The following is a 26,803-nucleotide window of genomic DNA, read 5'->3' as shown; positions in this document are numbered from 1 at the left end:
GCCACGAATTTGGTCTTGGAGGATGAGATGTACAGTATCCACATCTATGAGACAAATTTGGTTTTTCCTTTTACATAGAGCATTTTGGACCCCGGTTAGATTACAGAAGTTAAACAGCTTTAAGTCTAATAGATGATGGCATTGTAATCTTGAGATAGGGACACTAGATCATTTGTTATACTATTGTCCCTTTATCTTGACCTTTTGGAAATCAATTTGGACCCAAATAAATTGTTTATTGGAGAACCCTGTGGCTTTATCATATGATACAATTCTATTCGGTATGCTAATGAGAACAAAGAGCCAAATTTCATCAAATAATAATAAGCTTTTATTGATTATGACAGGAGTCACCATACAACATATCACAAATGATTGGAAGAATTGCAGCAGACTAAATTACAGTTTTTGGTGGAATTCGTTATGTCACATTTATAAAATGGAAAGAATAATAGCTATACAAAAAGGGAATTATAAGAAATTTAAAGAGATTTGGGGGCCATTGACAAATTATTGTAATGAATAGATACCATTTTTCCATTATAAGTACAATGCAAGTAAGAGGGTGGGAGGGGGGAATTCTGAATTTTATTAAATGTTTGATCAATAGAAAATAATATTTTATAGGATATATTTGATTGCACATGACATGGTAAGGATGGGAGGGAAGGGTTTAAATTTTATGTATTAATGTTAAATATGAAAGAAATTCAAGTGATGTATTCAATTTCAATTGTCATTTATTGATACACTTGTTATAAGATGTAAAAATGAATAAAGATATATATATATATATAAAAAGATGCCACAGCATCCAACTATTCACCTATCTTACAGCTCTGCACCCTTAACCCTATATGTCATGTCTGTCTGTCCAAGTTAGATTATAAGCTCTTCTGAGAAGGGACTCTCTATTAAATATCAAAATGCACAGTGTTGCGTATGCCTTCCAGCGCTATACAAGTGATAAGAAGTAGTAAGCTGACCCTATAAATCCACAATGGTTGTTTATCAGCTTAGCTTGATATTCCTCAGCAAAAGCTTCTATATTCAAAGACTGTGACTTTCTGGATACTCAAGTACCGCTAATACACAAGCTGCTTGTTCAAGTTATATTTGTTTGGAGTTCCCCAGTGTTGGCAAAGGTTAGGTGAGATATTGCACAGCTATATTCATAATTTACTGTGGCTGATAGAGTAAGTTTAAACCATTATATAGCTTTAACTTTAGTGCTTTGAAAATTTACTGGACTGATATTCGAGTCGAAGCCACAGGTTGCTCCTGCTTTGTACTTACCAGCCTTCTTGAGGATGCAGCAGGTAGAAGCCCCTCCCAAAGAGTTGGTGGCCACACATGCGTAAATGCCAAGATCTTTTGCAGCAACTGCAAGTATGGTTAAAAGCTGAAAGTTTTTGAGAGTGGAGGAGATCAGGACCCTGTCACTACCCTCAATGGTTAAGCCATCTGTAAAGACAAGAAGATCAGAGCATGATGTCTTATTTTAGTTTAGCTTTTATGGAAGGTGGTATATTAAGCGAGGTATTGTAAATAGGACATGAAGAGGTGACTCAAGGTTTTCTCCTCCATGTCCAGCATCGCCCCTTGCCTTTCATAGTTCAACATCAACCCTCTTCCTTCTCCCGTGTTGTTGGGTATCTTTCATCTTCTGTATTTTCCCCCAGCCAAGGGGGCAAGCATTGCTCTCCTCACTAACCTCTCCTCATTGACAGCCAATTTTTCTGTTTTAACGGTTATGCTCTAATTTTCCCATGAGTGTGAGGTAGAGAGTTGCATGGGGACAGGGAAGGGGGCACAACAAATACTGGACCCAGGCAAGGGAGGGGGAGGATGGAGAGACACACTGGACCCAGAAGTGGGGGAGAAATGCTAGGCCTAGGGTTGTGAGAGCTGATTGAAGGGAAAGAGAGAGAAACCTGGAGCATAAGGGGAGAGTTAAGAGAGGGGGCAGATGCTTGATTGGGGGGGTGCAGTTGCAGAAGGAAGAAATGCTGATCCAGTGGAGGGGAGGAGAGATAGATGTGTAGACTACAAAAGATGGGTGGGGGGTCATGAGGAGGCAGGAGGAAGGGGAGGAACAAGGCAATAACGGAGAAGGCCAGACCGCGGGAAGGGAAGGGGGGGCGAAGGCCAAACCGTGGGAAGAGAAATGCATTTCCCCTGTGGGGGGAAATGCTGCTGCTGCTGCACAGGAGGCAGGGAAACACACAGAAAGACAGACAAAGAAAGGGGGCCAGGGAGAGAGAAAGACAGAGAGAGAAAGAGAGACAGAAAGAAAGAAAGAAAGACAGACAGACAGACATGTATTCTAGCACCTGTTAATGTAACGGGCTAAAAGACTAGTATATTAATAAATGAGGATATTTATATTGATGAATGAACTTATAAAGAACCTCATTTAAATTGGACTTTAAAATCAAATCTGCCACTAAAATTTATATGATTCATAAGACAATACAAAACATTCTTATTGCTGCCCTCAAGCACAGAAGTATTCATATAGTAACACATAAGACCTGTACTCAGACGATTTGAACGTGGTATAAAATACTTATGGGACGGAGACTGTAGAAGTCTGTCCAGTAATGGCTACACCGCCCCACACTGCCCCATGCCTAAAGTTGCTGTAACAGCTAATTCCAGCTCCCCCACCCCCACACACTCTCTGATCCGTTGTGTTATACAGACCATCTTCCTTCCCCGCTGCTGGGCTTCTATTTATCAAATCATGTATTTATCTTTATCAATGTCCTACCAAAGGCTGACAATACAACTTATCACTTCTCTTCACCATCCATGTTTTTCTTCATTATTGGTATATTTATTTTACTTCATTGTTAATATTTTGTATGGACCTTCACCTTGGGAGAGGTGAATACAGGACAAGTTCACTACAAGTTAAGTGAGGTTCCTTCAATTTCAATACAAAGGAAATTTTAGATTATAGCACAAATACATATAAAAATCACCCAACTGGGCAGGAAAATCGAATTGAAAAACCAATTCAATAGGCCAGGGGTGTCCAATGTCGGTTCTCGAGGGCCGCAATCCAGTCGGGTTTTCAGGATTTCCCCAATGAATATGCATGAGATCTGTGTGCATGCACTGCTTTCAATGCATATTCATTGGGGAAATCCTGAAAACCCGACTGGATTGCGGCCCTCGAGGACCGACATTGGACACCCCTGCAATAGGCTGAATCGAATCAAAAATTTTTTTCCTGAATCTGGCAGCATTAGTTTGCGCTACTGTCTTAAACTTTAGGACCTGGGATTGGGGAGAGATGGCATCCTCAGTACTTTATAATGCAAGTGAAACGAGGATTTGGTCAGACTTTTGAAGGGTCTGCAGAAAAAAAATATTGTATAGGCCGGGGACATGAGACAGCAGGAAATGGGAACTTTTCTTCCTTCTATTTTTGTGAATGGAAAGGCTGAGGATGTCAGAGAGTTCAGTTAAAATATGTGCTTTATAAGAAAATATAATAATGTGTTTTATAAAGTTTATAGCATAGCTGGCCTACCCAGTGAGGTGTTCCTAGTGGTGATGGTGGCAGCGTGTCAATGTGTTGAGAGGAAGAGGTGGTCTGGGAAATTCTGCTGAGCAAACTCCGGGCCCATTTCCACCCCCCAGTTAGTCCACTCCACTCAACTGGTTCACACACTGAGTGGGTCTTTGGGTGTTGTGTTGGGATCTCTTCCAGTGGTTTATCTCCTTCTGGTCCAAGGAAGGGAACTTTGTTATCCTTAGCATTGACCTACAGAATATGTTTGTAACAGCGCTGCTTGTGTGGCATTAGGCTATGTAGTGATCGAAAGAAAAAAACAGACCTTTGCACATTTTTGCACTATATGGTGGGTGTATGAGGAGATTCACATTTCCTGCACAGCTAAGTCCATGTGAAGTTACCTTGTGCTGTATTTGACATCTAGCAAGGTCTCTGTTTGAAAGGAAAGATCTAAACTTAAAAATGAAGTGGCCAGAAGTTATGGTAAAAGCAGATAGTGTAGCTGGTTTTAAGAAAGATTTGGACAAATTCCTGGAGGAAAAGTCCATAATCTGTTATTAAGACATGGGGGAAGTGTCTGCTTGCCCTGGATCGGTAGCATGGAATGTTGCTACTCTTTGGGTTTTGACCAGGTATTAGTGTCCTGGATTGGCTACCATGAGAATGGGCTACTGGGCATGATGGACCATTGGTCTGACCCAGTTAGGCTATTCTTATGTTATGTTCTCATCTGTAGGGGCCTTTGTTTTCACTTCTTATTTTAATGTATTTTTTTTCTGGGAACTTATCAGTGTTTTTTATAATGGGAACAAAAATGGAAGAGAATTAATGTGTGTGGGATGAGGGGGTAACTAATTTCTTCAGCTAAATAATTCAATCCACTTCAAACAGACATAGGAGAACTCACGCACCATTCACACACCCTCCAACCAAAAACGTCAAAAGAAAAAAACTGTTCGACAACCTCCTAGCCATTCGAGCTGCAACACTCGACCCCCAACTCTACAACCAATTGACATCTACCACAGACTGCAAAACCTTCAAAAAGAAATAAAAACCCTTCTATTCAAAAAACACATAAAACCGAACTAACACAATCAGAACTGTCCCAAGCATCACCTGCAACTACTCCATATGTACTTCTGATGTCATGACAATTCAGACATAATTTATGTTATGTTATGTTTGGAATATAAGAAAATTTTCACTGCCTGTTTCTATTCTGACCATTTATTCTGTTTCATGGTCATTACAAAAAATATTTTTTTACATAGGGGGGGTGTCAAAAAATGATGGGCCCCGGGTGCCACATACCCTAGGTACGCCACTGGCCTGTACCCTTATTGCTAAAGATCATGTGCATCCAGAATTGGGCTCCTCACCCATCTAAAGATCCACTTGATGGACATCATCCTCAATTTAAAGGACTAGCAATAGCTACCTGAATTTATGGAAAGAGAAATCTATTCTTAAGAAAGGACAAGTTATTCCAAATACTGTATGCGGAGAAGTGTCTCTCTCACCTTTAAACCATTCAATCTCAGCAGCTGAGTGAGCAGATGTTCGGCAAGAGAGAGTAACCGAATGGCCTAGGACAACAGTCTGATCTGTGAGCTCTTCTACAAAAGCAGGTGCTGGAAAAGCAAAAACAAATGAATACATTTTTCAAAAATTTTTATTTTAACAAATTCACATACAAAGGAAATGCAACAGTCGGAACACATACACAAACTATACAAAACTAAAGATAAGATAGTCGTCCACGGGGTTTCTGCACGGAAACTAAAGAACTCAACGAAACAAGTCAAAAACCATACCCCCACCCCAATCCCACCCCATAAACCCCCTCCCACCCTCACCAGCACTCCAGTGTCAAAGCGCCAAATAATTAAAAAATTCAACAGAGCACTTATTCAAAAGCACTTATGAAGTTAGTTCTGGTGCTGAAAACTTCTGGTTTTTTTTTTTTTTTAACCAAGCATTTGAATGGATACATACAATTTTGGATAGGCAATAATTTATGTGTCCAAACAGGGGAAGGATTTGGTGAATTCCAGGGAGCTTATACGTGTAAACAGCAGCTGGTCAGTTCATTATACCATTGCGCCAGTTTTCGAAAAGAGTGTTTATTAGTGGTCTATAAATTACTCAAGTCACTGATTTTCAAAGGCAAAATCCCCCAGATTCTATATAGGTACACTAGCTGATAACCCGGCGTTGCCCGGATATTTATTTATCCCAAAATGTCCAACCCCCTACATGTCCCACCCCCCTATATCCCACATGTCCCACCCCCCACATTACCCCCCCCCCCCACATGTCCCATATGCCCCACCCCCATGTCCCAACCCCCTACCCTCCACATGTCCCAAAGGAATGTCCCTCTCTATGGGGCTGAACTTAGACTTAAACGGCATTGGGAGTGTCGGTATTCATCTCTGCGAGCCCGAAAACTATGGGTTGGACATTAATATCTGTCGCTTTTGATAATTTTAACATATCACCCCCTTCCCACCCCCACAGTGTTTGTCCTCAGATAGTAAGTAATGTGTATGTCAAGTTTGGTTGAAATCTGTCCATGCATTGAAGAGTTATGCTGGAACATACATTCATACACACACACACACACATATATTCAAATTATAATGTGAAATATTTGACAAAATGAATACAATACAACTACCGCAAAACTTGATTATAAACAACATTTTTAGTTTCACCTCCAGGAGCAAGAACATATAAATTCTTGGGTGAACCCACCCTTGAGCAAGCAGAGTTGTGGGCCGCGAAACCCCCAGAACATATCACCCCAGGTAGTGAGGGATCTGCATACCAAGTTTCGTTCAAATCGGTCAAGCCGTTTTTGCGTGATCGCGGCACATACATACATACATCCGATTTTATATATATAGATTAGATAGATTGTGAGCTCACTGGGACAGATAGGGAAAATGCTTGAAGTACCAGTATATAAACCGCTTTGAGGGTGGTTGTAAAACTACTAAAAGGTGGTTATATAAGTCCCAAATCCTTTTCCACTTTATAGAACTTGTGCTTACTGTGGATAGTACTGACAACTAACTTTGGATGGCACTTACTGAACATAAGAACATAAGAATAGTCTTACTGGGTCTGACCAATGGTCCATCAAGCCTAGTAGCCCGTTCTCATGGTGGCCAATCCAGGTCACTATTACCTGGCCAAAACCCAAGGTGTAGCAATATTCCATGCTACCTATACAGGGCAAGCAGTGGCTTCCCCCTTGTCTTTCTCAATAACAGACTAAGGACTTTTCCTCCAGGAACTTGTCCAAACCTTTCTTAAAACCAGCTACGTTATCCGCTCTTACCACAACCTCTGGCAATGCGTTCTAGAGCTTAACTATTTTCTGAGTGAAAAAGAATTTCCTCCTATTGGTTTTAAAAGTATTTCCCTGTAACTTCGAGTGTCCCCTAGTCTTTGTAATTTTTGACGGAGTGAAAGATCGATCCACTTCTACCCGTTCTACTCCACTCAGGGATTTTGTAGACTTCAATCATATCTCCCCTCAGCCGTCTCTTTTCCAAGCTGTCGTCATACGAGAGGAGTTCCATCCCCTTTACTATCTTGGTCGCTCTTCTTTGAACCTTTTCGTTTGCCACCCTATCTTTCTTGAGATAAGGAGACCAGAATTGCACCATGGCGCGATACAGGGGCATTATGACATTCTTAGTTTTGTTAACCATCCCTTTTTTAATAATTCCCAGCATCCTGTTTGCTTTTTTGGCCGCCGCCACACAATATAAATAAGGGGCAATTATATAACTGGGCATCAAAATTAGGTACCCAGATTGAACACGCTGGGCACAAATTCTATAGCAGCACCTGTGCGCCAAGATTCCGTTATAGAATGCTAGCGTAAGTCGGCATCAATGTAACCATAATTAGGTGCGCCCACTTAGGTTATGGCAATAGCAGGCTTAAATGCATGCATTTAAATATGGCACTTTAGCACATTAAGGGCTTCTTTTACGAAGGCGCGTAAGGGCCTTACCATGTGGAATAGCACGCGCTAAAATACCGCACACGCTAGCCGCTACCGCGCGCTAATCCAGTACGTGTGCTAAAAACGCTAACGCACCTTCGTAAAAGGAGCCCTAAGTGGGAGACCCCCGCACATAGGGACATTTCTTTGCATTTGCATGCTGAGCAAAGTGTCACTGAGCTAGGTGCTATTCTTTAACCTGGGGGCCTGAATTCCATGGTGCATAGTTTGCAGGTGGGCATGCACGTGGATAGCGTCTGGGTGGAGCACGGGCAGGGTGCACAGTTATGCACATAAATTCAAGTTTCAAGTTTAGGTTCAAGTTTATTAAAATTTGATAAAATGCTAATCATAATTCTAAGCGTTTTAACACTTAAAAATATGATCTCTCCCATTGCTCTTTTGTTTTAACCTTAATTGTACTCTTTTCTTTCTTAAATTGTATTTCCCCCTACTATCCTTTTGTTTTCATGTAGAGATCATATTGATGAAGAATGAGAATAGTACAGGAAATGGTAGTGTGGACCAATGTTCCCTCTAAGCTGAGCGCATGAGCGATCGCTCACTATTTTCATTGGCGTCGCTCATAATTTTTCTGTCGCTCACTAAAATATGCAGTGGGTGCGACTGGAATCGAGCGCGGGCGGAGGTGAGAGGAAGCAGTGGCGGCGGCTCAGGCCAAGCGCCGGCGCAGCACTGCATCTTGATTGATCTGAGTAAGGGGAAATGAGGTCAGTGGAATGCATAAGGTCAGTAGATTTCAAAAGTAGACAGTTCTGATTTGCGGGATTGTGATGATCTCCTCAGCGACGCCGTGCCTGCGCGTCCTCCTCGGAGCCTTGTTTTTTCCATCCGCCGCTCCGCACCGCTGCCTGAAATGTTTTTTTGAAGCTTCGGTCTGCCCTGCTCGCCTTAGTGTATTTTTAAGTTGAAAGATGCAGCGGCGGCTCCTCTCTAGATCCCCTACTGCATTGGACTTCCGACGCAGGTGGGGATCGTGAGAGGAGCCACTGCCACGTCTTTCAGCTTAAAAATACACTAAGGCATGGCAAGGAGCAGGGCAGACCGAAGAACAGCATGAACATACCAGTAAGGCGCACTCCTGCGGCCACGGACCTACACCTCACAGAACACGCAGATAGGAGTGCGGCTAGCGTAACTTGTCGCTCATGCATATTTTTTTTTTCACACACCTCATCAATCCTTAGAGGGAACATTGGTGTGGACCCGGAGATCATTAGCATTTTGAGGTTTCCCTTAAATTTATCTATATTTTTCTCAGACGGCTGATGTAAGTAGCTGCACCATTGACAGAGGCACATATTTGCCCGACTCTGTTAATATTCATAAAGAAAAGTAGGCACCTAGGCCCAGATTAGGTTTACCAGACGTCTGGATTTACCCAGACATGTCCTCTAAAAAGAGGACAGAGGACACGCCGGCTTTTCAAAACCCAGCACTTTGTCCGAGTTTTGGAAAAGCTGTTGAGATGGGGGCTGAATCTGGAATGCATCTGCGCATACGCGGATGTTACGCGGTGATGTCATGCACATGCACGCATGTGTGTGATGTCAACGTACCATACCTGCGCATGCTCAGATGCCCTCCTGACGTGGATCCGAACAAGCGAACAGGTTGAGGGGGCTGGGGCGGAACAGGGTGTGATTTGGGCAGAACGAAGGCGACTAATCGGTGTTCAATTTCCTTTATTATTTGATATGACTCAATATGATCGTGTTTCAGCCTCAGGAGTTTCAACAGAGACAGCGGCAGATACTTTCGACTATTGAATTGGATGTCTAAAGATTTCACCAAGAAGATCTTGAAACCTTACGCTTTATTATTATTATTTTTTTTTAAAATTTATTCAATTTTCTATACCATTCTCCCAGGGGAGCTCAGAATGGTTTACATGAACTTATTCAGGTACTCAAGTATTTTTCCCTTTCTGTCCTGGTGGGCTCACAATCTATCTAACATACCTGGGGTATTGGGGGAATTAAGTGACTTGCCCAGGGTCACAAGGAGCAGCGTGGGTTTAAACCCACAACCTCAGGGTGTTGAAGCCTTAGCTTTAACCACTGCGCCACACTCTCCCCAGACTCCTGTGGCAGGCCCTTCTGGGCCGAAACACAATCGTGTCGAGTCATATCAATCAATAAAGGAAATTGAATACTGATTAGTCACCTTCGTTGTTTGTTCTCTGCTTTCCCGGGAAAAGCTACGCCATAGGCATGCATATCATGGGTGTGCCTTATTGGAGAGCAATATATACACGTCATAGGCGTGCGTCACATGCGGCTTCCCATGCATGCTTTTGACATTTTTTCCTCCAAAACTATTACTACTATAATGTGTATGGTGTATTTTAAAATTTTTTTATAATGAGCCACAGCCAGAAACACATGCCGGAGATGCACTTTTCACAGCACCAACACCCCCAGACCAGCCGGTGATTTTTGGTTGTCTAAAACAGCATTGTGCTTGGAGAATCGCCCAGCGATGATAGAGAATTGCCCAGAGTGCTCGTTTAAATATTAATGAGCCCATTTTACTACCATTTTAATATTAATGACCTCGTTGTAATACATTTGCATGGCAGAGTCGGAGGCTGCTAGAAAGCTCAGAAAAGACCGCGATGAGCTGTTCTGATGATCGAGAGGTAAAATACTGCCAAACTAAACCGGCTGGAGCCGGTTTAGCAACCATCATTAAAGGCTCGGTAAGTTTTGAGAATCCGGCACTAAGTGTTTTTTCCTCTCTGTCTCAGCAGGCTCACAATGTAACTATGGTACCTAGGGCAATGGAGGGTCACAAGGAATGGCACTAGGCTTGAACCCACAACGTCAGGGTGTTGAGGCGGCAACTCGAACCACTAGGCAACTCCTATTAAAGTAGATTGGTTAGCTCAGACATGCAATTTAAACAGCCAGGAGCTGCTCTTGGAAGTTAGGTTCCAAATAGTTGATTTTTGGTATTTAAAAATAGGCAAAGAAACCATTTGGGCACTATCCAAAAAGGGGCCGATATTCATCTACACTCCCCCTTGTTCTATAACAGGGTGCTTAAATTTAAGTGTGGTCTGCCTGCTTAAATTGATAGAATACTGCTTTGACTCCATTTTGGACTCAAGATTTCTGTGATAGACCCAAATCTCATCTCCAGTCACAAAACAATGAAAATAAATTCCAATTGGTCTTCACGGAGCATTTTCAAGTTCTCCTGATAGCCCTGGAGCCTCGTGGCCTTCTGACATGGTGTCAATGTTCTTGGAATCCATCTCACACTAACCTTGGACATGCCCAACTTTTCATGAATTATTTTCCAAACTGTACCTGCCGAGATGCCTATTTCTTCAGCTATTCAGAAACCTTAATTCATTTGCCTGACAAAATTAAATCCTCGACTTTCTTGCACATTTCTGTGGACGTTGCTTCCACAGGCTTCCAGTGTGAGGGTCATCTTCAATGGACTCTCTACCCCATTTAAGCTGCTTGCTCCAAAATTTTACTTTGTAGGATGATGGGGCAGATTCACCATAAACTGTAGTCATGCGTTTATGGATCTCCTTTGGCTTTTTCACTTCTTTTGTGAGAAATTTTATCATTGAACGGTGCTGCAAATCTAGCAGTTTCTTACTTGATTCACATGAGGATTCTCCATACATCCTGTCTCTTGGAATGCTAGACTCACACTGAGCTGCAGCTGTGCATGAGTAACCTTGAGACATATTACAACATGCAGACTTGTTTTGACACGCTTGCTACTTTCTTTCATACCCATGTAGATAAATTATTGAACGCCTCTCTGGCCAGCTATAGAACTGCCTAAAGGACAAGTCCATAGGCCATTATTGAGATGCCTTGGGGAGATCCACCGCTTATTCCTAAGATAAGCAACATAAAATGTTTTACTACTTGGGATCTAGGTAGGAACTTGGGACCTGGGTTGACTACTGTTGGAAACAGGACACTGGGCTTGGTGGACTTTGAGTCTGTCCCAGTATGGCAATTCTTTTTTTTTTTTTTAATCTTTATTTTCATTTTATAGTATTGACATAATATTAGTCAAAACAAGAAAATAATACAACTCAGTTCAAAGATTAAAATGAGACAATAGGTAATAATAAACATTTACAATTGAAATACAGAAATCAAAGCAAAATTTTTCCTTTCTCATTCGGCATAACATTAAGCCCAAAATAATTTTTTACTGGTTTGTATCGTTAGACCTCAATCCATGGGGGAGAGAGCTTTAAAATTGTTGAAATCTTAATCAAATAATACAAAGAAAAATGAAGATGGTAGCGGGGGAGAACATAACCAAAAACCTTATACTTGAGCAGGTTGAGACTGAAGTTCTCTCAAGAATTTTAAATTTGCTCTTTAGCAGAAATTAATTTTGTCAACTGCTGAGATTCAAAGAAAATAAATCTATTCCCTTGATAGGTCATTACACATTTACAGGGGAATCTGAGTACAAACGTCGCACCTAACTGCAGAACCCTTTGGTCTCAAAATAAGAAATTGTTTTCTTCTCTTTTGGGTCATTCGTGACACGTCTGGATACATTCTCACTGTTTTAGTCATAAATGGTACATCTTTAAACTTAAAAAACAATTTAAGCATCCATTCCCTGTCAGCATCTATAGCAAATTGTACAAGTAGCGTAGCAGTTGCCGGTATCTCTTCACCTGACCTCTCCAGGAAATTTGTCAAATCCAAACTATCAGCAGACAAATTCTGCTGGTTTGGTTTTTGAACAGATGCTCTAGTTGGTAAATAATATATTTTAGTGAGAGGCGGATAGGAGGTTTTGGGAACTTTCAAAACTTCTTTCAAATACTTTTTAAATGTATCCTGCGCTGAAATAAGTGGTAATTTTGGAAAATTGATAATCCGAAGATTACTTCTTCTAGTCATATTTTCCAACATTTCCACCTTAAAATTAAGGTTTCCACTATCTTTTACCCAGACCGAAGCCTGGGACTCCACTGTTTTTATTCTAGTTTCATGTCCATCCACTTTATTTTCAACCCTGGATATCCTATTTTTCATTTCCAAATTTTCAGACACAACAGAGGTATAATGTGTGGTAAGTTGCTGCATTTGAGTTCCCAAAGAGATTTGCAAACTAGATATTGCTTCCCAAATTGTCTCCATATTGAAAACCTTGGGCCTCTGCATTGGTATCAGTTCAGCACCCAGAACCTCTGATGAAAAAGTACCTGGAACTTCAGCAGGCGATGAAGTCAGTGTCAGGAAATCCTGAGGCAGTTTCTGTCCCAGCTCCTCCGAATGCACAGATAATAGTTTTGGCTTCACCCCTCCTCCTACTGAGCCGACTCCCGATCTCAGCATGTCTGGAGAGCAAACACCCTGGGGCATTTCCTTCACCGTCGACTGGCCAAACGCCCCCGAACAACTCGGAGGACTTTGCTCTTCCGTCGATCGGTCAAACGCCCCCGGGCGACTCGGAGGACTCCGCTCTTCCGGGGTCAAAGATGTTGCCTCGAGGGAGAGTTGCAACGCTTCAGCCAGCGTGTCTCTCCCAGCCGAGAAAGCCTCCGGCTGTGTTGGCGTCCCTCGCTGAAGGAAGGCGTCCATCGGGCCCGTTGCTGCTGGTAAGGATTTGTCAGGGAAAATCCGAAGCTTAGATTTTCGTTTCACCATTTCACCATTCAGAAGAGACAGCAGTCAGGGAACATCCATGGCGTCTAGCTCTAAGCACCCGCGGCCATCTTCCTTAGGCCACTCCCCCAGTATGGCAATTCTTATATCTTTATATACACTGTATACATACTGTACTCGTATATACACACACCCATACCCTTGGCAGTTTCCTTTAGGTCTGCTGAAAATGTCTAGGTAGATATAACTTGAAATGCCTATTTTAGATATTTCAATTTATACGAGGATATTTGGAGTGTTATATAAACAGTGTTGCTGAATATACATCTGATCTGAAAAAGTCTAAGTTTGACATTTCTAATTATATGTTCATCATGCTTCTGAAAACTGACCTCATTGTATCAACCTCTTTATTTTCACGAAAGTCATATTTTATATCACCAATCACATCTAGTTTAAGTTTTTAAAAAATGTATATTTATTTTAAAAATATTTATATATATGTATACAAAATTACTTGTAAAAGATGAAATACAGTCAGCAATGGGATAGCATGCAGTCAAATGCTCAAATCTATAAGAGAAAAAAAGCAAACCTGAGAAAGTGCTGGGCTGAAGTGCTGCCATCTGGGGTTCTGGCGCCCTCTCTCTTTCTGGAAGTCTATATACTTTGAGATAAATGGGAATAAAGATGTAAGCTTGTCGGTAACTGCCAACAGAAATTATGGGTCCAAAATACATAGCACCCAAAGCACCATAAATAGAAGAAAAACAGAGGCCTTCAGCAATGACCTAAGATAAAAATAAATATCTACCAGCTCAATGTAAGGGCTATGGTTGGTTACTCATAGTAGATGGTTAGATGAGTTGACCAGAGGCCAACTATCTGACAGAAGTTCCACACTAGCACAGATTTGAACTCAGGTCATGAGCACAGTAGGCAAGTGACTATATCATCCAAGCATCATCCAAGCATCACTCTGCATGAGATGTAGCTGCAGACCCTGTCTCTGGATATTTTGGGGCACTAAGCTACTCAGGAACTCCAGAAGAGCATGTGTTTCACAGAGTAGGTTAGAGGCTTCATGTCTTGATGGCTCTCCCATTCCAATTTGAATACTTTCAAAATCTCTGTTCACCAAATTGTTTGTGGTGCCAAACTTTTACACCAAGAACCCTGGTCATTCTAGGGAAAGAGGGTGCACATCAATCTGCTAGTGTGCTATAGGAAGCTGTAAACACTCTAAAAGCTTTCCAGAATCAGATGGGCAACAAAATTGTTCTGGTCCAAAGAGGGAGGAACAGGCCCCATTCTCCTCTATGGGGAAGCTGTCAAGTTATGGATTTGGGATATCTCTTATGGGACAACCATAAGAGCCATATCATTGGCAGGAGGAGACAACAACCTGATAGACAGACTCAGTCATATCTGGGGTTTTACAAGCCCCAATAAAGTACGGGAAGGTGAAATTTGCACAGGAGACAAAATTCAAGGACAAAGGGCTAGGATGCAAATTTGCTGTAAACTAATGAGTAGTTGATGCCTTGGACAGCAGAGGTAGTAGCAACCAAATCATAACCATAATGAAATGTTAAAATGTGCGGCACAAGCATATTACACAGTGGTAAAAAAGCTGGCAGTGGTAGGGGAACGAGTAGGATTACCAGATGTCCGAGATGTCTTTTTAGAGCAGGGGTGTCACATGTTGGTCCTCGAGGATCACAATCCAGTCGGGTTTTCAGGATTTCCTCAATGAATATGCATGAGATCTATTTGCATGCACTGCTTTCATTGTATGCTAATAGATCTCATGCATATTCATTGGGGAAATCTTGAAAACGCGACTGGATTGACACACCTGTTGATACCCCTGTTTTAGAGGATCTACCGGGTGCCTGGATGTTTTTCCAAAACCCAGCAGTTTGTACGGGTTTTGGAAAGCCTCGAGCTTGGTGCTGTGTCTGGAAGGCCTCCAAGCATGTGCAGATGTGAAGCGATGATGTCACATGGACACATGCATGCTTGCAACATCATCACGTTGTTCGGAGGCCTTCCAGACATGACCCCGAGCTCATGGAAGAAGAGATGAGGTTTGTGTGTCTGTGTGGGGGGTGGGGGGCCTGGGGGCAGAACTGGGTGGATCCAAGTGTCCTCTTTTTGTAATGAGGAAATCTGGTAACCCTAGGAACAAGTATACTGGGGAGAGCTGTGGAGGGTGACAATGGGAGCAGAATTGGGGAACAAGAAAGAGAGTGCTGGTGTTGGTGTAGGCTTTAACAGTTTTTGTGTTTACCTATCAAGTGACAGTCAAACATATAGATAGAGACTCAGTCTGAGCAGACTGGACAGGTCAATTGGTGTTTATCTCTCGTCATTTTCTGTTATATGCTAACACCTTTCAGATCTTGGCCTAAATACCAAGAGCCTGCTATTCAGAGAAGACTTAGCATCTGATTTTTAGGTGCCTGTTTTTAGCACTAGGACCCAGGGCAAGGCTGTGTAGACTTAGATTAAATAATATACTTTCTGTTTATTTATAACTCAAACCTTTACATACTTCTGTTCAGTCTATGTAGAGGCCTGTCTTCAGTTTTACTTTGAACTTCTTTTCTTTGTTTTGCTTGCAGAAAGGACACTTTTACCTTCCCTTCATATTACAAACAACTTCCCTCATGTCTAGTGTGACCATATTGCTCCAGAAAAAAGGGGACGGACTGTGATCTGAGCTGGTTTTATATTTACATCTAAACCCTCCTCCTGGACAACAAAACAAAAAGCCTACAGCAATGATCTCCAACCTTTTTCATGTAAAGGGCCACAGTGTGAATACAAGAAAGCTCTGAGGGCCACCAAAAGATTTCAAGCTTACCTATATTACTAATTTTGTAAAGCGCCATGGTCTGCTTCTTTAGACTGGGTATTAAACTACAGCAGTTCAAGGATATATTTTAATGTAAGCCCCTTGGTTATGTGGGGTGCATTGCAGTTGCCTAGCTCCTGCCCGAATTGAGGCAGAAGGGGTACACAAAATATTTATTTGTTCAGAAGCAGGGTTGAGACCAACTATGAAGCTGGGGGGGCTCTGTGTAGCAAGCACACACCAGACTGTCCATTCTAAAAAAGGTAGACTACACCAGATGTTAAACTCCAAACTCAAACTTTACTCTTCCAGTAGATGAAAGAGGTACTTTCCTTGAACAGTAACATAGCACACCCAGATCTAATCTAATCCAGATTTCTGAATCGCATTTATCTAGTACAGGTTCAAGGTGATTTACAAGCTAAGAGGCCCATATTGTAATATAGGGGATTACAGTCACATCATATTAAAGAGTGAAAATTACATAATTGCAGGTAGATAACGAGTATAGGTTCAAGACAGTTCATCATTAAGAGGCCTATAAAGGCAAAGGGATGCTAGAGTTACATTATTGAAGATGGATGGTAGATATAATTACAAGGAGGTGTTAATCACAGATTTTCATATGGTTTAAAATAAATCTTAAGCTTATATACCGCATCTTCTCTATGAAGATAGACCTCGGTACGGTTTACAAAAATTTTAAAGAAGGGAAAATATAATAAGAAGTTTTCAGATGTTTGCGAAATAATTGGAAAGAGCCCAAATTTCGCAGCTGGACAGCAAAATTATTCCAAAGCTCAGTAATTTTAAAGTAAAGAGATTTCCCTAATTTTCTAATATAGATAACGCCTTTTAACGAGGGGAAAGATAATTTAAGCTTTTGTATAGATCTGGACCACTACTGGGGGAAGATGGTTGTAGTTAAGTCCATGTTTGTTGCTCTTGGTTTGGAGGGAAGGCTGAGTTACTGAGTTGTAAGGAATATGTCAAACAAGTACAGTTGATGTACATTCTTACTCCTTTCTTACTCCTTTCAGTAAACCCAAGATTTTAACTACACATTTCTTATTAGATAGTAAAAGCTGTTCACAAAAATGTACCTTTGTAGATCCCAGACTTGAAGGGTGGAACCCTAGTACCAGAGTTGTGCAGACTTTACATTATCTCCCTTTTGCCATAGATGTAGATTCTTAGGGTTACCAGATGTTCGGGAAAACCCGGACATGTCTTCTGTTTTTTTTTTTAAGGACTGTCAGGGTGTCTGGATGGATTTCCAAAATCCATCAATTTGTCCGGGTTTTGGAAGGCCCCGAGCTTGGGACTGCAACTGGAGGGCCTCCTAGCATGCACAGATGCGACATGATGATGTCACATACATGCACACATACATGTGACATCATCACATTGCACCTACACATGCTTGGAGGCCCTCCAGAGCTTGGGGACGCATCTGGAGGGCTTCTGAACATGCGCAGATGCGATACGATGATGTCACATACATGCACACATATCACATATTACATTATCACATTGCATCTATGCATGCTCGGAGGACCTTAAGAGCTTGGGGCTGCATCTGGAAGGCCTCCTAGCATGCTAATCAGCTAGCGGCTCTGCGTGGGCAGGAGTGAAGAAGGCCGCTCCTGCCATGATTCACCGCTGGACCACCAGGGAATTTTCTAGAGACTTTGGACTATCCACATGTAGATTAAAAGACAACTTCAGTGTCAGAACAGGTTGATATTTGGAATATACACTTAGCTAAGACCTTAGAGAAATTGCACCATTAAAAAAAAGTCTTATGCTCCACTCACAAATGCTCATCTTAGTTTTCTCCAAAACTTTAGACCTTTAGACATAAAGGATGGAAAATCTGGAAAAGAGATGGTATAAATCTTGTCTGGATGAGGACAATATAAACTGTAGGAAAACATGACAAAGTATTGCCAAGACTGAATAGCAGCCACAAAACAATATTTCTCCCAGGCTGCCAATTCAACTAAGCACTTGTTCATTATAGTAAACAGCCTACTGCAATCTCCACAACAAAACCAGCCTGCTCAGTCAAACCTGAATTTTAGCAATTTTGAAGTAGGTGGTGATCAACAGTGTGAAAATCGGAAGACGGGTCAAGAAGGATGAGGATAGAATAGAAGCCTATGGATCTGGCCAGGAACAGGTCACTGGGGACTTCTGCAAGGGCAGTTTCTATAGATTGTAGAGAACAAAAGCATGATTGAAATGGGCAAGAATAGCCTGAGATAAAAGAAAGTCAAGACAACAGTGTTCAAGGAGCTTAGATAAGAAAGGGAGAAGGGAGATGAGGCGATAGTTGGAAGGACAGGTCGGGTACAGTGAAGCTTTCTTGAGGCGTAGTGTAATTACAGCATGTTTGAAGGTATCAGGAACAGTTGCGGTGGAAAGTGAATGATTGAGGATATGACAGAAGGGATGACAATAGGAGAGATAGTGCTAAGTAGATGGGTGGGAATCGGATCAGAGGAACAGGTAGTGTTCGGAGGAGGAAAGAAGATGTGCAGTTTCCTATTTGATTTGCACACACATCCAGGGAGGTGGGGGGGGGAATATATTTTGCATTATTCTTTGATCAAATGTAAGTGCTGTTCATGATATTAATTGTATGTAAAATTTATTGCACTTTGTACTCGGATTGAAAATCAATAAAGAATTTAAAAAAAAAACATTAGGCCATATGAGTCAGTGTTTTGCCTTGCATTATATAGTACTATATATGGAGCAAAAATCTCATTGAAACCCAGACTTACCTTCTTTTCTCTCAGGTTCACTAGGCTGCTTTCCTTTTATAATTCTTGAAATATTGGCAACAGAAGCTTTCATCTTCTGTTTCAGACTTTTCTCTGAAGATTTCTCCATTGATTCAGACTTTCCATAGGGCTTAAAAAATCCCAGTTTAGTTTGCTTGCTGAAAGTTGAGTGTGTATGTTCTTTACTTCCGTCCTTATGGAAGTCAAACAAATGCTGCTGTTTGACTGAGGACAGTTCCCTAGGTTCATGTTCCAAACTTTTATCAAGTTTCTGATCTCGCTCCAATTTTTGTGAGTCTTGTTTCATGGCTATATCACAAACACTAATCTTTTCAGAAAGTTCAAGAAGAGCCTGCCTTGCTGAGGTTGTGGCAACTTGCACAATATCTGGAGACAACTCAAGCTCTGATGTCATTTCTGTGCCCACACCAATTTGGACTCCAGCTGTCTCAGATTTAGCCATTTCTCTGGGGCATGAAGATCCTTCAGCGTGCTCTGTGGTAGCTCTAACAGTTTTTGTTGTAAGTGGAAAGGTTTGGATGTCATAGAATTCAAAAAGATCATAAAATGCAGGTTCAGGATCTGATGTGCCTGATGTTGATGCCTCGGAGAAGATAATTTTTTTCCCTTCTGAAAGGTCAGCAATCTCTATTAGTGAAACCTCAGAATTTCTACCAGCTTCCTCAAAATCAGAAAAATTATCAGACCTTCTTCCAGTACCTGAGCTATCAGAATGTGAAAAGAAAGTTTTGCCCGAACTACAACTTTCTAGCGTTAAGTCCTCCAAATGCTCATGAGGAAAAGGAGGGGTTGGTGCTTGACCAAATGCAAATAGGCCATACTGAGTGCTTGACATACCTGCTACGTCTTTTACTTCAGAAGCAGATGTGATGGATGATTCTGTTACTTTTCCAAGATAACTTTTGTTTTTATCTCCTTCTCCTTTCAGTCCTGAACTGATGACACTAACAGTTGACTGAGTTAACTGAGAAAGTGGATCTGTGTGAAACATCTTAACTGATGAGAGTTTTTGCTTAGACCCCTCTTGATCAGACATGGACTTTACCAAAACATTCATCTCCTTGGACAAACAAACCATTTCATCTACTAAGTTCTCAAGAACATCAGATTGTTCTTTACTGTATACTATAGATTTTGATGATTGACTTAAAGACTCTTTGTTTTGTTCTTGGCAATCAGAAACTGGGGATGTCCTTTGAGGTTGAAGATTTATCACTGGACTTTCAACATGAGATGGTCTTGAAGAGATTTCCATTTCTGTTGGTGAATCTGTTTTATCCTGACCTGTGTCTTCTTCTGTTAAAGGTTCTTTATAACAAATACTAGCATGTTCAGAGGAATATTTATATTTTCCAGACTCTGCTGGAGTCTTCTGTGAGGCTTCACACTCTGACTCTTCAAACAGAGGCCCTTGAGATTGGCTCATGGTCCTTAGTCTGTAATCATCCAATGAGCGGCTTCTACTGGAAACACTAAGAGTGTGCTTTGGTGATCCCTTAGCAATGTCAAAGGAAACTGATTTTGTTAAAGAATTAGATGGTCCTTCATGAAGAAATGCTCTTCCTTCTTCCTTTATTCCAAATTGCTCTAGCAAGGGCTCCCGTAGGCCACTTAAAGTTCCTTTTGAATATCCTGCTTTTATTAAGTTTCTTCTGGCTCTTTCACGGCTTTTGATAACATCTTTGTCTTGTGTCGTGCTCTCATATGCTTCACTGTAGAACGTGCTTTTAATAACACTCTGCCTTGGCACATATAACAAAGAAGGTTGATCAACATCATCTCCAGCTTTTGAGATTTTGTCTTTATTTGAAACCTTGAGCAATAAAGCACTATCAGCAGAGGATCCTCGGACCAAGTATTCAACCTTTTCTCTTTTAGTTGACAGGTCACCTATTTCTATTGTGGCAGCTTTAAATAACAGAGGTTTCTCTCCAACAGCCGCTTCAGGTTCCTCAGTGTCTTCTGCTGCATGCTCCAACATTTTTTCCTGTCCTGTCTGACCACAATCCCTTTGTTCTGGATACTCCATCAATGACTCTTTGACAGATGCACTTATCAAAGGTGAGGACTCCATTTCATCACTTTTTGTTGCTTGTACCAAGGCCTCCACACTTGTTTTGGAATAGTCACTTGATAATATAGTGTCTTCATAAGATGGAATATCCAACACTGACAAATTTAGCTCTGGGGTAGTAGTTAAGTCTCTAGTACTGGAGGAAACAGCACTTTCATTATCAGAAGAAGAGTCACTTGTTGTGGAGGAACTGCTGTCTCCAACTAGGTGTCGAGGAACACCAAGAGAAGAGCTCTCAGGAGCTCCTTTCAGGAGGTCTGGAATTGATCTCATTACCAGTATAGACTTATAGCACATAAGGGATCGCTACAATTAAATAGAGAAATATGATATCATTAGAAATAAAACTCAAATTAAACATGAGGCAATAACAAACATTCTCTCTATGTTGCCTACTCAATTCTCATATAATATAAAAGCTATCAGATTTATTTTTTAGAACTAGTTAAGAATTTGTCAAGATTTAGGGCTTCTTTTACAAAGCCGCGCTAGTGACTGCCTTGCGCTAACGGCCCCGAAGCCCATAGAAATTTAAAGGGCTTCGGGGCTGTTGCCGCACGGCAGCTGCTAGCGCGGCTTTGTAAAAGAGAAAGTTAATGTTTTATGAAATGTTGATCTGCAGTCAATATATAATTATTTCACTGATGTAGAAAGGCAAAAGTTTATATTGAAAAAGCCCATTGAGTATATGGATAACACGGGAAATATTAGATGATTTAGGGGCTCAATTTTGTAGCAGAAAAAATGTCTAGAAAAACATCATATAGCGGGAAAAAGAGATATGTTTTGCAAAAACATTTAAGTCGCAATTTTCAAAACTCAGATTTGAGATGTCTTTCTCCACAGTCCATCCAGATTTCAAGGGGGCATATCAGGTGTGCGTTTTGTGCAGGACTTGGGCGTTAGCAAAATGTCTAGTGCACAAATTGAGACGGGTTGGCTTAGAATTCTTTTCTGTCACAGCACAGCTACAAAAAGATGCCCTAAATGACTAGCGGACTACTGGAGAGATTTAGGCATGACCCTCTCTCATTCCCCCAGTGGTCATTGGCCCCCTCCACTCCCTAAGTTGAGAAAGTGACAGTACATACCAGGCACTAGGACAGCTTCAGATATCATGGCCATTCCCATTAGCACAGTGAGCAGGTTCCAGGAGTAGTGCGATGGATTGCAGAGAAGGGGATCTAGGGCCATATCCCACTCTAACTAGTGGTTTTTAGAGGTGGTGGAGACATGACTGTGTATGAGTTCAATAAATTGTGGGACAGGCATGTGGGATCTCTTGGGGAAAGGAGGAGGTAGTGGATGCAGTGGATGGGCAGACTGGATGGGCCATTTGGCCTTTATCTACCTTCATGGTTCTATACTGCAAAAAAAGATCCAGAATGGAAAGCAATTGAAGAGGTAAGTTTCAAAATCACTTAAGTATGAAAAGTTCTTCTCTGGATAAATGCAAGTTTTTATTTTCAAGAAGTCTAATCAACATAGAAAATTTTTTTCCACCGAATATCACATACGTTACCTTACAAATAAGGAGAAATTAGGTTCTTACCTGCTAATTTACTTTCTTTTAGCTTCTCCAGACCAGTAGAGGTTAACTTTACGAATGGGTATATATCTAATCATGACCAGCAGGTGGAGACTGAAAACAAAACTTTGGGACAGTATATCCTAGCCCCTCCTCTCTATTTCCCTCAGTCTGCCGAATAGCCAAGCAGAACCAAGAACTGGAAAACAACAGAGAGAAAAAACAATACTCCGAAAGGAGTAACAAATAACAAAACCCAAAATGCTGTTGGAAAATGCAGAGGAGAAATTCCCGAAGGAAGAATGTCCCCACAGCTCGCCAGCTAAGCCAGCCGAGCCACAGCCGCTGTTCTTCAATTCTCCCCGGCCCTAGAAAAATACTAGAACCCGCAGCAAAAACCAAAAACTGCCCGCGCAACAGCCCCAACAACAACAACAACAGACAGGGTGGGGACCTCTACTGGTCTGGAGAAGCTAAAAGAAAGTAAATTAGCAGGTAAGAACCTAATTTCTCCTTCTTTAGCACTCTCCAGACCAGTAGAGGTTAACTTTACGAATGGGACGTACCAAAGCAGTCCCTCTCACGGGCGGGACCCCCGAAGGGCCGATACCAGTACACGCTCACCGAACACCGCGTCCCGACGCGCCTGCACATCAACCCGATAATGACGAACAAAGGAATGCAAGGAGGACCAAACCGCAGCCTTACAAATATCCACAGGAGGCACGAGCGACGACTCAGCCCAAGAAGCCGCCTGACCCCGAGTGGAATGAGCCTTGAGAAACTCCGGAACAGGCTGCTGTTTCAGAAGATAAGCGGAAGCAATCGTCTCCTTGATCCAGCGCGCAATAGTAGCCTTAGAAGCGCCAGCTCCCCGACGAGGACCCGCCAGGAGGACAAAGAGATGATCGGACTTCCGGAATTCCTGGGTCCGCTGCACATAAGAGCGAAGGACCCGACCGACATCCAACTTGCGCAGCTGCCGTTGCTCAGAAGAGCCCTCCCGACCACCCAAGACCGGGAGAACCACCGATTGATTGACATGAAAAGGAGAAACAACCTTAGGCAGAAAGGAAGGAACAGGCCGCAAGACGACCCGCTCCCTAGAAAACTCCAAGAAGGGAGTCCTACAAGAGAAAGCCTGCAGCTCAGAAACACGCCTAGCAGAAGTAATGGCCACCAAAAAGACCGCCTTCAAAGTAAGGTCCTTCAAAGAACAGTCGTCCAACGGCTCGAAAGGCGGACGCACCAAAACAGAGAGAACCAGATTAAGATCCCAAGAGGGAACCGAGGGCCGTAGGGGAGGCCTAAGCAACTTGGCCGCCCGCAAAAACCGAATCACATCAGGAAGAGCCGATAAACGCTGACCTGACACCAACCCTCGAAAAGCCGACAGGGCCGCAAGATGAACCCGTAGAGAAGACCAAGCCAGGCCTCTATCCAGGCCATCCTGCAAGAACTCCAGAATGTTAGGCAGAGAAGCGCGAAAAGAGGTCACTCCCCGCGCCCGACACCATTCCTCAAAGAGACGCCAAACCCGCACATAAGCCCGAGAGGTAGAAAGCCTCCGGGACCCCAACAGTGTAGAGATCACCTTGTCTGAATATCCCTTCTTGCTAAGGCGACCCCTTTCAAGAGCCACGCCGTAAGACAGAAGGGAGACGGGTCGAACATGGGAATGGGACCCTGCATCAGAAGGTCGTCCGTGAGAGGCAGAGGAAGAGGATCCGCTGCCAGGTGCCTCACCAGATCCGCATACCACGGACGGCGAGGCCAATCCGGCGCCACCAGCACCACCAAACCCGGATGGTAAACAATGCGAAGAAGCACTCTGCCCACCAGCGGCCAAGGAGGGAACACATACAACAGCCCCTCCGTTGGCCACTGCTGGACCAGAGCATCCAGACCCTCGGCCAGACCGTCCCTGCGACGACTGAAGAAGCGGGGCACTTTGGCGTTGCCACCCGTGGCCATCAGGTCCATCAGGGGCTGCCCCCAAGCCTGCACTATCAACTGAAACGCCTCGGCGCCGAGACACCACTCTCCTGGATCTAGGAAGTGACGACTGAGGAAGTCTGCCTGAACATTTTCTACTCCGGCTATGTGAGAGGCCGAGAGGTCCAGCAGATGGGATTCCGCCCAAACCATGAGCAGAGCCGCCTCCTGCGCCACCTGAGTGCTCTTGGTGCCCCCCTGACGATTGACATAAGCCACCGCCGTGGCATTGTCCGACAGCACTCTGACCGACTTGCCCCGCAACAGGGAGTGGAAAGCCAACAGCGCCAGACGGACCGCTCTGGTCTCCAACACGTTGATCGACCAGGCGGCCTCCTCCGCGGACCAGGTGCCCTGAGCTGAGTGACCCAAACACTGAGCCCCCCAACCCAGGAGACTCGCATCCGTCAGGAGCACCGTCCACTGCGGGAGATCCAGACCCACCCCCTGAACTAGGTGAGGGGTCTGGAGCCACCAACGTAGACTGCAGCGCGCCAAGCCTCGCAGGGGGACCGGAACATCCATCCCGTGCCTCTGGGGAGACCACCTCCGGAGCAGAGCATACTGGAGAGGACGCATGTGGGCCCGCGCCCACCTCACCACGTCCAGGGACGCCGCCATCGACCCCAAGACCTGGAGGAAATCTCGCGCCCGAGGACACCGGGACGCCAAAAGCAGGCGAATCTGAGATTGCAATTTGCTCACCCGGCCCTCTGGGAGGAAGACCTTCCCCAAGGAGGTGTCGAACAGCACCCCTAGGTACTCCAGACGCTGAGCCGGGACCAACCGACTCTTGGAAAGGTTGACCACCCAGCCCAGCGACCGGAGAAACTCCACCACCCGAGCAGTCACCCGGGAGCTTTCCTGCAACGACTTTGCCCGAATTAACCAGTCGTCCAGGTAGGGGTGAACCAGGATGCCCTCCGACCGCAAGGCTGCCGCGACGACCACCATCACCTTGGTGAACGTCCGAGGAGCCGTGGCCAGCCCAAAGGGAAGCGCACAGAACTGAAAGTGCCGACCCAAGATCGCAAAGCGCAGGAAACGCTGATGAGAGGCCCGAATGGGAACATGCAAGTAGGCCTCCGTCAGATCGAGAGAAGTGAGAAACTCCCCCGGCTGAACCGCCAGAATGACCGACCGCAGAGTTTCCATACGGAAAGAGGGAATCTTGAGAGCCCTGTTGACCCCTTTCAAATCGAGGATGGGCCGAAAGGTCCCCTCCTTCTTGGGCACCACAAAGTAAATGGAGTACCTGCCCGTGCCCCACTCCGGAGGGGGCACCGGAACAACTGCCCTGAGATCTAGCAAGCGCTGAAGGGTCTGGCGAAAAGCCTGCGTCTTCCCCGGAGTCTGACATGGAGAAGCGAGGAAAAAATCCGGTAGAGAGCGGGCGAACTCCAGGGCATAACCGTCCCGCACCACCTCCAGGACCCACTGATCGGACGTGATCTCGGCCCATTTGGGGAAAAATTCGCGCAGCCGGGCCCCCACCGGAACCAAAGGGGGCGCCGGCAAGGCGTCATTGTGCAGGACGGGAAGCGGGGGAACCGGCGGAGGGATTCCCTGCCCCCCGACGGGCCCCCCGAAAGGGCTGCATACGCTGGAAGAACCGACCCCGGGAAAATCCCGGAGACTGGAAAGAAGCAGCCCCACGCCCAGGGCGATACTTGCGAAAATCCCGCAAACGCCCCCGGGCCGCACCCCCCCGAGACGCCGGGCGGGCACGGTCCTCCGGCAGACGGGGAACTTTCGAGTCCGACAGAGTCTGAATCAACTTATCCAAGTCCTCTCCAAACAAAAACGACCCCCGAAAGGGAAATTTAGTAAGCTTAGCTTTGGACGCAGCATCCGCCGCCCAAGCGCGCAGCCACAACACACGCCTTGCGGCCACGCCAAAAGCCATAGACTTAGCCGAGATCCGCACCAAGTCATAGAGAGCATCTGAGAGGAATGAGGCCGCCATCTCAATCTTCGCAACCTCCTGATCCACCAGAGACCAGTCGTCAGACTCTCGATCCAAGACCCGCTCCGCCCACCGAAACATGGCGCGAGCGACCAGTCCCCCACAAATAGCCGCCTGGACCCCAAAGGCAGAGACCTGAAAATTTTGCTTAAGGAGGCCCTCCAATTTGCGCTCCTCAGGGTCTCGCAAGGCAGAACCGCCCTCAACAGGCACGGTATGCCGCTTGGAAATTGCCGAGACCACCGCATCCACGATCGGCGAAGCTAACGTAGCCCGATCCCCTTCAGGAATGGGATACAGGCGAGCCATGCTGCGCGCCAGCCGAAACGGCGTCTCCGGCGTTTTCCACTGCTCCAGGATAATATCCCGAATATCCTGATGCATAGGAAA

General features: G+C 44.1%; 1 protein-coding gene across 13 annotated transcripts in view; it reads right to left on the bottom strand.

Moving 5' to 3' along the window:
- OBSCN (obscurin, cytoskeletal calmodulin and titin-interacting RhoGEF) overlaps positions 1 to 26,803 on the bottom strand; it is a 762,040-nt gene that overhangs the window by 64,889 nt on the left and 670,348 nt on the right. For all 13 annotated transcript variants that reach the window (XM_033931804.1, XM_033931806.1, XM_033931805.1 and 10 more), the window contains 4 exons: positions 18,830 to 21,230; positions 13,776 to 13,847; positions 5,050 to 5,160; positions 1,297 to 1,464 (listed from right to left, as the gene is read on the bottom strand). In XM_033931804.1, coding sequence (XP_033787695.1) covers positions 1,297 to 1,464; positions 5,050 to 5,160; positions 13,776 to 13,847; positions 18,830 to 21,230 — 2,752 coding nt within the window. The remainder of the gene's footprint in view (positions 1 to 1,296; positions 1,465 to 5,049; positions 5,161 to 13,775; positions 13,848 to 18,829; positions 21,231 to 26,803) is intronic.

This window comes from Geotrypetes seraphini, chromosome 2, assembly GCF_902459505.1.
Source record: "Geotrypetes seraphini chromosome 2, aGeoSer1.1, whole genome shotgun sequence".
Classification (NCBI taxonomy): Eukaryota; Metazoa; Chordata; class Amphibia; order Gymnophiona; family Dermophiidae; genus Geotrypetes; species Geotrypetes seraphini.
Note: the sequence above shows the minus strand (reverse complement) of the source record. Positions and strands in the feature narration are given on the sequence as shown.